Below are 12,201 nucleotides of genomic sequence, written 5' to 3'. Positions count from 1 at the left end.
AATTGTTGCTGAAAATAACATTGGGCACTCATGAGAAGTAGATGAAAACCCATTAAACAAACAACTATTACTCCTCCTTTATGCTGAGGGTATATTCTACATGTGTACCATAGATATTTTTGAAAATACAGATAGACAAAATGAAAATACAAAAGTGCCAATGATATGTGTAGTCAGAAATTGTCACTGTTAAGACCTCAACAAAGATCTTTTCTATCCTTCATCTCTACATGTACTCACATTGCTTTGAATTTGTGATATGCCAATATTATTTTATAAGCTATAGTTTTCACTGAACAGGGAATTTTTCCATGCCAAGAACTTTTTATTTAGATAGTCACGTTAAACAGATGTATACTGTAATTTATTTTAACAGTTACCTAATATTAGGCATTTAAGTATGCATCTACCTTTTTGATGCTATACATAATCCTGTAATTCTCATGTCTACTTAAGTCTTTGAGTCAAGCCTCTTCTCAGACGCTTAACCTATTCAGATGCCTGCCCCATCAGTGATTTCTGTTTCTCATCATCCTGCCACTCCCCTAATGATGCACTCATTAAAGATAGCTGTTTCTCTACAGATTTCATTCTAGAGCATCAGACCCTTGTCTTCAAGTACCTGTTCCTGCAGATTTTTACTGCTTGAATATGACTCAGCACAATACACATGTCTTCATATATAAAGGCACTTTCCAACTTCTGACAGCCATTTTCTCTTGCCTGTGTTATGGTAATGGCCCATAAGTGGTCTTGTTGCCTTTAGCCTTGCCCCTTCTTCAATCTAATCTTCTCGCTGCAGACTGTGCAGAGTCATTTTCCTAAAATTCAACACTGAACAAGTCTCTCCACTGCTTAAAATCTCTCAATGGCTTCTCATTTTCCTTAGAATAAAGGCAAGATTCCTGAATGCAGCAATCAAGGCCCTTTGTGGTCTGACCCCTGCATGCCTTCCCGTCCTTACCCTTTGGCACTCCCCATCTCACTGTTTGTGTTGCCATCACTCTGAGTTTCTTCCAATTCCTGGAATGACCACTGCTCTCATCCACCTTGAGGTCTTTCCACTTGCCATTTCATCTTCCTGGGACACCATTATGCCCTCTCTTTTTTGGAGCTAACACTTAGGTATCCTTTAGATCCAAGAGTAAATGGCAGATATTCTCTGTAGAATCTTTCCTTCCCGTCTCAGCTCTGAGATAGGAGCCAGTTCTGTGTGTTCCCAGAGCGCCCTGGATATTTTCTGTTATGGAGCTTTGTGACTACTGCATTATCACTGCATATTCAGTTAATTGTCTCCTTCACTGGACTATACATCCCTTTAGGCAAGAAACATAGCTATTTTATTTAGCTGAATTGCTAACATAGTGCCTGAGTTCTTGTTTCTATTGCTACCTAACAGACTATGCTAAAACTTCATCACCTAAAACCATTTTATTTTACTCACACAAGTCAGGAATCCTGAAAGGATTCACCTGGGTGATGCATCCTCCAATCCACATGGCTTCTTCTGGTCTTTGGGGCCGTGAGATCTACTTCCAAGTTAGTTTCTTCACTCATATGTCTGGTTTCTCAGTGCTCCACATCCTCTCTCTGTCTCCATATGGAGTCTCCTCCTCCAGGGTCTCTCCACTGTATCCCAGTCCTCTCAGAACATGAGGATCTCAGGGGAGTAGCACGTCTTACATGGCAGCAGCCTTCCAAGAAGTCAGAAGAAGGAAGTTGCCAGGCCAGCTAGGAGCTACAGTCACAACTGGCACATTTTACAGTCAGAAGAGTCACAGGGTCCACCAGGTTCAGGAATGTAGAGCTAAACTCCCTCTCTTGATGGGGGGATGGTAAGTTCTCATCCCAGAAGCGCATTTGGGATGGAAGATACTATTATGAGCATCCTTGCAAACTACAGTTTCCCATGTCCTGATACATAGTTAGCTTATTAAGTATGTGTGCCCTAAAACTTCCCTTCCATGTCTTTAAGTATAAACCATAAACCATTCCCTAAGTTCTTGTTGCTCGTGATTCCTTTAGACTCAGAACCTAGAGTTGACACATAGTAAAAGTTTAAAGAATGAATACTGTTTTACTTTTATGTTTATTGATTTAGGGCATATATAAACAGTATGATATGTATTAAGAAGAAATTACTGACCTAAAGCCATTATAACATTGCAATTTTAATTAAATAAGTTGTCCATACTTGCATTATTATGGATGCTGCAATTTGGGCATTCTGGTGAGCTTCTGGGATATTCCAGTTCTGTCCAAAACTAGGTAAACGAGATGACCAACATAATAGGAATCTTTCTTCTCTCTTTTTTCAGGCAGTAGCTACGAAAGCAAATTAAATATATTTACCTATGTTGTTTTCAACAGTGTCTGGTACCAGTGAGTTTACTGTAGTTGATATTTAGTAAAAAAAATCTCTTGAGAAGTAAAGTTCATGTATGGAATTGGAAATTTACTGCTATCTTATTAGCAGAGTTGAACTGAATATGATATAGTTGGAAGGAAAAGAAAGAAGGCACAGCAAAATTAAATATCTTGTCTATTTACAAACTGGGTAATGGTTCATTATACAAAGTATCAAAGCTACACCAGTTTTAGGAAAAAAAATCTCAAAGGTATGCATTTTCCCCCTTTCATCTTTTGCCTGGTAAATGATATGTAGTGAACTATATAAACACCAGCTCTCATAAATTAATGGCATTGTTCCCGTCTTCTGTGGAACATGTTTATGAAGGCATCATTTTTGCAGGAGCCTAGAGTGTTGTGATTCGCAGTCATATACTTGTACATTATTTCAGAAGACATTGAAACCCCTCAGGGGGAAAAATTGAGGGGGTTGAGGTTCATTTGTGGCAAGTCCCACTTGAGTGCAGCATCTTGAAATAGCTTTTTGTTTTCAAATAGAATATATTACATATTTCAAACTGTACATGTTTATCACATGTATCCCTGGGCTTGCCTTATTTACAGATGGTTTGAATAAATTTTTCTGTCTTTCCCCATCACTTGCACAGGGCGATGGTAGTTAAAAGCCAGCCCTCATTTAAGATGTTTTTGCTCCATAGAATGTGAATTATCTGAATACAACAATGCCGGCATCCTTTCATTGTGAAGTTGGCTGTTCTGCATCCATTTATTGATGGTCCAAATAGTCTCTTTTGTCCTAAAAAGTCTTACATGTCTTTAAAAAAGAAGTTGCTTGTGGTATTTTGAATGTGCATGCTGACAAAGACTGTAAATTGACTTTTAAGGATGGTATTTTATTGCAATCCAAATTAAACAAAGGTTTCCCTCCTATGTGTATAACACAGTCCACATTGAACAATTATCCATTTTAATCCCTTAAATAACTTCAGCTTTGGCACATTCTTCATATTTATCCTAGTGCCACACACAGATGTGTTAGAAACCACCCAAGAAATGAAAAATAACACATTATACTGAAGAACTCTGTGTGTGTATGTATGCATATTATATATATGTACATATATATATATGTATGTATTCATGTATATATGTGTGTAATAATACCATTCCTAGAGGAAAAGCCATGACCTTGGAAATAGAATGTGGGATTAAATTCTAAATTTGATACATACTAGTTGTGGGAACTTTGGCAAGGTCCTTAATTCCTCTGAATTTCAATATCCTCATATGTTAAAATGATAATAAAATAAGTACCTTGGAAATTGTGGTGAGAATTAAATGACTTAACATTGTAAAATACTCAGCTACAAAGTAAATGCTCAATAGATTAGATAATTGTAGTATTTTTTAATAGTCATTCATTTGTAATACTTTCCATTTGTGTTAATAAAACATGTTTATTGAAGTGTCTCAATTCATTGGGATAAAAAGCACAAAACTTTTTTCCTTGAACAAGTGTCTTACCACCCTAAAAACAGTGCTATAATGAATGTCTATTTCCCTCGCTATGGTAGGTCCCTAAGTTAAATAATGACCAGATCTTATCTGGTTTTGTTTGTATGCTTTCTTTTAATTTAAGACCCAGTTCTGTTAATTTGAAAACTATAATCATGCATTTCAAGATTTTTTTGCAAATTGCATGTGTCTGTGGCCATGGTGTCATAGAGTAAGGGGGTGTGTTCTATTTTTAACTTCCTTCCTCCCTCTCTCCAGTGCATTCTCCTAAGTGCCAAGGCGAGGAAGAGGGAACATAAAAAGGGCAAAGTAAATGAGGATCTTCTCCTTGGCAGCCCTAGTGATTATTCTATCTTGTCTTCTATCATGAGAATGGTGAGGGATGGAGACTGTCACCAACTTACTCCACTGACTAAGAACTCCATCCTGGAAGCATTTATAGGCATTTGTAATCCTTGACCAATTTAGCCACATCATCAGGTGAACCACCAGTCTGTGGCATTCATGGCATATCTCTCCTAATCTCCCAGCCATAGAAGTCACCAGATGACTCTAGATCCTAATCTCACCTACCCTCCACCACTAGTGCCTATGTTGACAGGCTTGTGTGTGATCTATCCTCTTTACCTCTCAGGAGCACAGAATTTGATGAGGTGTTGTCATGACCCCTCCAAATGATATTCCCCTTATATTATCTTTTTGACCTTGTATAGAGAGCACTGAGACCGTTGAGCAAGTCACTAAGTGGTCCTCCAACTCGAAATCACTGTATCTGTTCCCTTTTTTCAGGCACTTTCCTAATTTAGGAGTTAATCTCAGCATCCCCCTCCCTTGGGAATAGCTTCTTTCCACAAACCTTGCTTTCCACTAATGTCCAAACACTCTCTGCCTTCTCAGTCATCTTATATGCACTGTGCATGACGGTGTTGGAGGTTAGGAGAAGGGCTGCTTTTAACTGATGTTCTCCAGATCTGTGGAAAGATGGTTGAAACCAGTTACTGGTAACTCTGTGAACTTAAATTATAGGATACTGCCTTATTTTGTCCTCAGCTTTGACCTTTAATTTCCAGAGCATCAAGAAAAATACCTTTAAGCATTTTGTTAAACAGATAGGTGGAATAATGGTAAAAGTGATAGCCTTGAAAATAGCTAATAACCTTTGTGAGTGAGTAATTTGGAGAAAAGTTGCTCTTAGCTCTTAGCTTTTTTTAATGGAAGAAAATCTAAAGGAAATTGAGTCATATGCTCAATGTATAATTTTTTAATCCCATAAACTACTTTCTATGATCAAAATGAACGAGTCCATTTGCTTGCAGTGGTAGGAGTGGCAAGGAAGGGAAAGGGAAAAGAATGTTTATACATTTATGGAGCAACCTGTTTCAGTACTGATGTCTGCTGTCTTTGGTAATAATAAGCTATCAGGAATGTTCCATATGCTTTAAGACATAGGTGTCAGTGTCAAATTATGTGTTACTAACCCCTTTTTAACTGAATATAATCCAAAAGATAAAGCATAAGGAGACTTATGGATAGGTGAGTACAATTCTGTTAAACTTGAATCCCATGGTAGCCCAGCTTGCTTAAAAGTACCTCTGGATTTAAGGTGAATTTCTTACAACTCAAAAATAAAATAAGACTTAGACATGTTCTGATTTCCTGTTGTTTTTCCTGAACAGATTAGCCCCATGGAAGCCAAGTTGGTGTAGCTGTGAATTTCTTGGTTAACTTACTTTTCTGTGTCTTAAATACTAAGCTAAGCCATAGCTGTTTTTTCATCTTCCCGCAGGCGGCAGCCGGTGAGCCCGCCCCCACCTCCACGGCCGATTTCCCCACCACACACTTACGGCTACATTTCGGGACCCCTTGTCTCAGATATGGATACGGATGCGCCGGAAGAGGAAGAAGACGAAGCCGACATGGAAGTGGCCAAGATGCAGACCAGAAGGCTTTTGTTACGCGGGCTTGAACAGACCCCTGCCTCCAGTGTTGGGGACCTGGAGAGCTCTGTCACTGGGTCCATGATCAATGGCTGGGGCTCCGCCTCAGAGGAGGACAACATCTCCAGCGGACGCTCCAGTGTCAGTTCTTCTGACGGCTCCTTTTTCACCGATGCTGACTTTGCCCAGGCGGTCGCAGCGGCAGCAGAGTATGCGGGTCTGAAAGTGGCACGACGCCAAATGCAGGACGCTGCTGGTAAGTCGTACACTTTTCACCAGGCGAGAGAAGAGAACTCAGTATGCGTAGGTCAGTTGCTGATTATCTCCTATAATCTTATGTCCTATATGAAATGCAACTCATTACTCTCTCTTTCATGGCTGCCTAAGGAAACCAAGGTCCAAGAATACGATGTAGCTTGCTTATTCTCTTTTTCTTAACAAGGCTTTTTAGAATCTTTTATTTTTATTTACTTATTTATTTTTAATGAATTCTATATAACGTGAATGAAGCTACCTGAAAAGTCTTCATTTTTAAGATAGTCATAGCAAATATATGCACAATTTCTTTAGGAACGTGTGTAGTCAATGAAATTTGTGTTACAGGTTTTTTCCCTTAAACTATTAAAAGTCACCAAAGTAAAAGTCATTGAGGTAGTTCTCACATCCCATTTAGTTAGAAATTGTCTAGGAGAAATAGATATACATCCAAGGGGCACACTCAACCATTGGAAACTGGGCTGTTTCTCCTTAACCCCTATTCTCTTCATGCCCCCTCCATTAGAATACTAATATAATTGGACAGATATAAAGATGTTTGTAATACACACACATTTTCAACCATAAATATGTTCCACACTTAAAGTAAACATTGCTAATCTAATAATTTGGAGAGCAGATTAATCCAGATGTTAATTTTTTTTCTATTTTCCCTTTTCATTACCAGTAACCTTTTTTAATTACTATATATCCATTCTTATGTTTTAACACATATTTACTTATCTCCTACTCCCTACTCTGTTTAGAAAAATAGTATGAAGAAGAAAAAATTTAAATTTAAATTATATATTTATCACATGATTTTCATTTCTGTAGAATGGAACATACACATATATACATTCATATACATGTTAGGTGTGTATGTATTTCTGGTAACCAAGAAAATACAAATAGAATAAAATAATGTGATCAACAAGAAAGAGCAAATCTCTGAGACAGAAAAGACTCACAACAAATCAGTAATTGCTATTGTTATTGTTTTTTAGTTTAATAACAAACATATTGGTAGTTTTCCAAGTTCTTTTCACATATTGGATTGGTCATTATTACTTAAAAATGTAGACTATATTCAGAGAAATTTTAACTCACATTGTAAAGTTTTTTTATATATATTATTTATCAAGAATGTGTTGTAGGAAAAAATGTCTATTATCTCTTAACCTATTATTATAGAATGTATATTTATTTCAGCCAGGGCTATATTTTATGATATTCAACTTTCTTTTTTTTCCCCTAGTGGCTACTGAATATAATAAAATAAGTATGCAAATCTCTTTCCTAATAAATAAATAACATCTAATGACTTTATATATAGCTTTTGTTTCTCCTTATTTTTTAATCTTCTGTAAAAAAATAAGTGAAATTAAGCATCTCAAACTACTGCTTTCAGATTGCATTAAGGGTGTGTTTCAGTTCATTAAATCAACGAGACAGAGAAATAATGTTGAAAATTCATCTGTAAACGACCTTCTGCCTCAGGGCCTATGAGCAGTAGATGGCCTTACACAATAGAACGAGTAATGGGTTCAGTCTCAGCTCTAATTCTCTCTTTTCATGGATATGTAACTTTAATTGTAATAGTCTCCATCATAGCTAAAGAGAGTTTGGTTTAATATTTTATTGTATTGTAGTTTCGTGGTTCTTCTGGTTTTCATTTGGCTTATAATTATAATGCACTAAACATGCATTGGACTCTGCCTATTAAAATGTTCTTTTCAGGAAAAGGTGCTGCTTATCATATGAAGTTAATATGAATGAATAATCCAACCACATTGCTTCTCACTTGGATGCATTAATGTCTGTTATTTAATATGCTTCTGTTAGCATATTTAAATGTGTTGACTTTATATGTGGCTTTTCCTGTTTGTAGCTAAAACATACGTTGTCTAGTTCTCTCTGAAGTTTCTTGTATGACGGAAAGTTCTGGATTTGTATGTCTGGAATTTCAAGAAACCGAAATGACAAAGGTCAAGTAGAGGGCCAGTAATTTAATCCATAATGGCAACGGACATCTCCATTGCCATTTTGGATTAAATATTTTGTGCCACTGTAATACAGTGTCTCTGTGAGGAAGCCAGAGATTTGAGAGCACCGCAGTGCGCTGAGTCTGATTGACACATTCATTTATTGCCTGTGAATACTGTCCCTCCAAAACCAAATAACCAGAAAGCACCTCTCCCATCACCAAAAAATACAGAACTCTCTGGAGGGGTCACTTTAAATATCCAGAACCAGCAAGTAACTATCTGGTAATAGAAAAGGCGTATAGGTAGTTTTTGGCATGTCTGCATATGTGAACCAGCTTAATTTCAGGCCACCTTAAGAGGAAATACCTGATGATGTGTTAAGATGTTAGGAGTCTTTCTTCAAAGACTAGCACAAACATGTACTTAATTAAAAATAAAGAATGTCTTTCGTACTGTTCATTCTGAGAACATGAATTTCTTAAGGACTCTGGCTATTCCTCTTGAGGAAGCAAAAAAGACATTGGATGTACTCTGCAAAAATTTAATTAGTATTTCAGTTTAACAATAGCACTTTAGTGAAGCTAGCTGCAAAAATAATCAGAATGTTTCTCTTTAATAAATATCAAGAACTTTAACAGAATAAAAATACTATGATTTAAAAAAAAAGAACCTAAAAATGCTTTTAGTGTGTTTTTTCCAGTGGACAGCTCAAGCAGAGTAACAAAAATCCTGCTATGTGCTAGAATAGTTTACTTAAGCCTTTTTTAAAATAAAAATTAGTACATATATAAACTAAAAAAAATGTGCAGTATACTGCATATTTGTATTTGCATGCAATATAATTTGTATGTAGAGTCGAACTGTAATAATTCTACCTAAAAAAACTGAAAAAAAAATAAAAGTTAAGGATGTTTCTAGTTTTAATGTTTTATTTTTATTATTACTGTTAAATTAAAATGCATTGGTGAGCTTGGCTCTGATTTTGTTTCCTTAGGCCGCCGACATTTCCCTACATCTCAGTGCCCTAGACCCACAAGTCCTGTCTCTACAGACAGCAACATGAGCGCTGCTGTAGTTCAGAAGGCCAGACCAGCCAAGAAACAAAAACACCAGCCAGGACATCTGCGCAGAGAAGCCTACACAGATGGTAAGTCCATTGAAACGGATGAAAACATCTATGAATCTCGCCTCTCTACCCTGGCTCTCTATGACTTGAAAATGCATCTACTGACGTTAGAAATTACATTAAAAATTCATTAACAGTAAGCCTCGTATTACTTATAGGAATGATTGACTTCCATATCTTGTCAGGCATCTCAAGTCCCTGCAGTGTTCTAATAAGTGGGTTATTTAAGAAACTAAAACAGTGGATAATACTTTTAATGTTCTTAAAAGGTTATTTTATAGTTTTAAACAAATACACATTATTGTTGTTGGAGTAATAGCGTAGGGTTAACCTTCATCAGATTCACTGACACTCTTCCAAAGTGTCCTCATTCTGTTTCCTGGGGAATTTTGCATTCAAAGAGAAGACAATAAACTCATTTGGGTATTAACTCTAACCGTAGTGGTGCTACAAACAGTTAATTTGTGCACCAGAAGGCAAATCGAATCATCTTCCTCCATGCCTTCACATGCAATATTGACTCTCACTGAAGAGGTAAGGCTTATATTCTCTAGGGAGCACAGGAGACTAATGCAAACATTGTGATGTTGTCTAGAGAAAGCCTTTAATGAAAGTGCCTCAGGTGGCCCAGCATTTATTAAACCACCACCTTCCCGTTTTATAAAACAACCCCACGGGCTTTGTTGGAAATTCATGTAAGATAAATTCTCTCAGACTCACTCATCTTGTCAAGTTTGCTAAATTTGCTAAAGGGGTGGGGGAAGGTTGTCAGGGGCATCGTTGCCCACCTCCTGGTCCTCTCCAACCACAATCTGATTAGAACTTTCATTACCAGTCAGCAATTTTTCAAAAAGGGCATCATTTGCCATTATCATATGAAAGCCTAACATTATAGATCCTTATCCAAGGTTACAAGGAGGGTTTTCTGAGGCACTTCTCCCTGTGATTCCTGCCACTTGACAGAAAAATTTAATACAAAGCTCACAGCATGATGAGCACTAGTAATTTTGCAATGAGTGGCTGTCCGTGCTGTAATCTGTACTTTATTCGGAGTATTTTCTCTCGCTAGCATCTATCTGATACTAGACTACATTAAATACTGGCATGACACCACGCACCTGGGCCTCCTGGATCCTGCCCAGGACTCTTTTGTCAGTGAATCTGAGCTGTCAGAATATTATCTGTTCTTGAAGGGTTATTATCGTGGCTTTGTGCATGTTTACCTCTGTGAAGGGACAAACACTAGGTGTAAATCCCCAAACTCTATTGGCAGTTTTACATTTATGGGACCCCTGTAATGGCATTTTACAAGTTTTATAGCTGTTCTATCAGTTTTTATTATCTAGAAGAGAGTGCTCCTAACAGAAAAACTGGTCAAACATCAAACCTTGATGTAAATACATCTAGGTTTAATACATCAGGAAGAAAATCTGGACTAAAGCTTTGTGTAGCTCTTTCTACCTCTTATTTACACTTGTTCTGAGGGGCTTCTGGCATTGAGTGATGCTTTAAAAAATACTTTAAATAATGTAAACATGCCAGTTAAAGGGCATAGCATTGCAGTTATAAATTACACTATGCTTGAAAATTGTGGTCTATATTTATTGTCCTGCATTCTGTGGTACTTATTTCAGTGTGTTTAATAATTAAATATAAATTCTAACTAAACCCTGAATAATAGCTATTTAACCAAATGATGAAGCAACCAAGTTATTCTAAGTTAATATCAGAAATGCCAAAGAAATATGTTAAAATATTTGTAAAGCCAAAACGTTTGTATGAAATGTTGTTTAAAACTCAAAAAGTGTTCATTTCATAAGTGATTATGCAGAATTTCCATAGTATATACTACAGTGTAGAAGCCAGTAATTATTTTCTCTAAGTCACAAAAATAGACAAAATGGAGATTTAACTAAAGCTGTTTTTTAAATACTGGCTTTAACTTCCTTTTAGCATTTTGATAACCATCTGTCTTTTAGTTATGTTTATTGTACTAACAAGTCTTGAATTTAACTCTGGACACTTTCTGATATGCTAAAGAAAAAATAACAAAGCTATGTGTTATTGTATACATTTCCATAATGCATATTGGTTAAAATAATTTAAATGCAAATACTTCACAATGCACTAAGTAAAACAATGTGCATACTCTTGATAGTAGTTATAGCTTGGAAACAAATAATTTTATCAGAAATCATTTTCATATTTTTTGAAAAAATATTCACAATCCATTTCATGAAGAAACTCAATGGCAGATATAATTTGTACAATTATTGAAAAAGAGAGGGAAAGGGGGAAAGAGAATTTAAAAAGCTGCCAATCGTGTAAATGAGAATTAAATATAGTTAAGACATGGAAGGGTTTTTTCATTTTTGCTTTTTAATGATTAAAATATATCAACTATGATGGATGAATTTGATTATTGTCAATAGGCTTCCTCTGTGAACCCTTTGCAGTATATGGTATATCAGGCCTGAGTGTGTAGTGTCTTTGCTTTGTATATTTTGTTCGAAATATCAATTTCCTTTGCCAAATTTATGTGAACTATGTAAAGAAAGCTCAAGAGCAGCTACGTCTTAACCGATAGAGAATAATTTATGATGATCCTTATCAGTCAGATTTGTATTAGTTTTCTAGGGCTGCCATGATGAAGTACCAGAAACTAGGTGGCTCGAAGAACGGAAATGTATTTCCTCACAGCTCTGGAGGCTAAAAGTCCAACATCACGGTGTTGGCAGGGTGGTTTCTTCTGAGGCCCCTCACCTTGGCTTGTAGATGACTACCTTCTCCCTGTGTTTTCACTTCATCTTTCCTCAGTGTGTGGACGTGCCCTCTTCTTATAAGGACACCAGTCAGACTGGATGAGGGCCCACCCAGAGGACCTCATTTTAATTTAATTACCTATTTAAAGCCCCTATCTTCCAATGCAAGTCACATTCTGAGACACTGGGGGTTAGGACTTCAACATATGAATTTTGGAGGGGACACAGTTCAGCCCATAACAGCACAC

The 12,201-nt window shown here is 36.6% G+C and overlaps 1 protein-coding gene across 7 annotated transcripts in view; it reads left to right on the top strand.

The window, feature by feature from the left end:
• ROBO1 (roundabout guidance receptor 1) overlaps nucleotides 1-12,201 on the top strand; it is a 1,017,320-nt gene that overhangs the window by 992,104 nt on the left and 13,015 nt on the right. For all 7 annotated transcript variants that reach the window (XM_074361428.1, XM_074361430.1, XM_074361424.1 and 4 more), the window contains 2 exons: nucleotides 5,672-6,078; nucleotides 9,060-9,212. In XM_074361428.1, coding sequence (XP_074217529.1) covers nucleotides 5,672-6,078; nucleotides 9,060-9,212 — 560 coding nt within the window. The remainder of the gene's footprint in view (nucleotides 1-5,671; nucleotides 6,079-9,059; nucleotides 9,213-12,201) is intronic.

This window comes from Camelus bactrianus, chromosome 1, assembly GCF_048773025.1.
Source record: "Camelus bactrianus isolate YW-2024 breed Bactrian camel chromosome 1, ASM4877302v1, whole genome shotgun sequence".
NCBI lineage: Eukaryota > Metazoa > Chordata > Mammalia > Artiodactyla > Camelidae > Camelus > Camelus bactrianus.
This window is presented reverse-complemented; position numbering and strand designations above follow the sequence as displayed.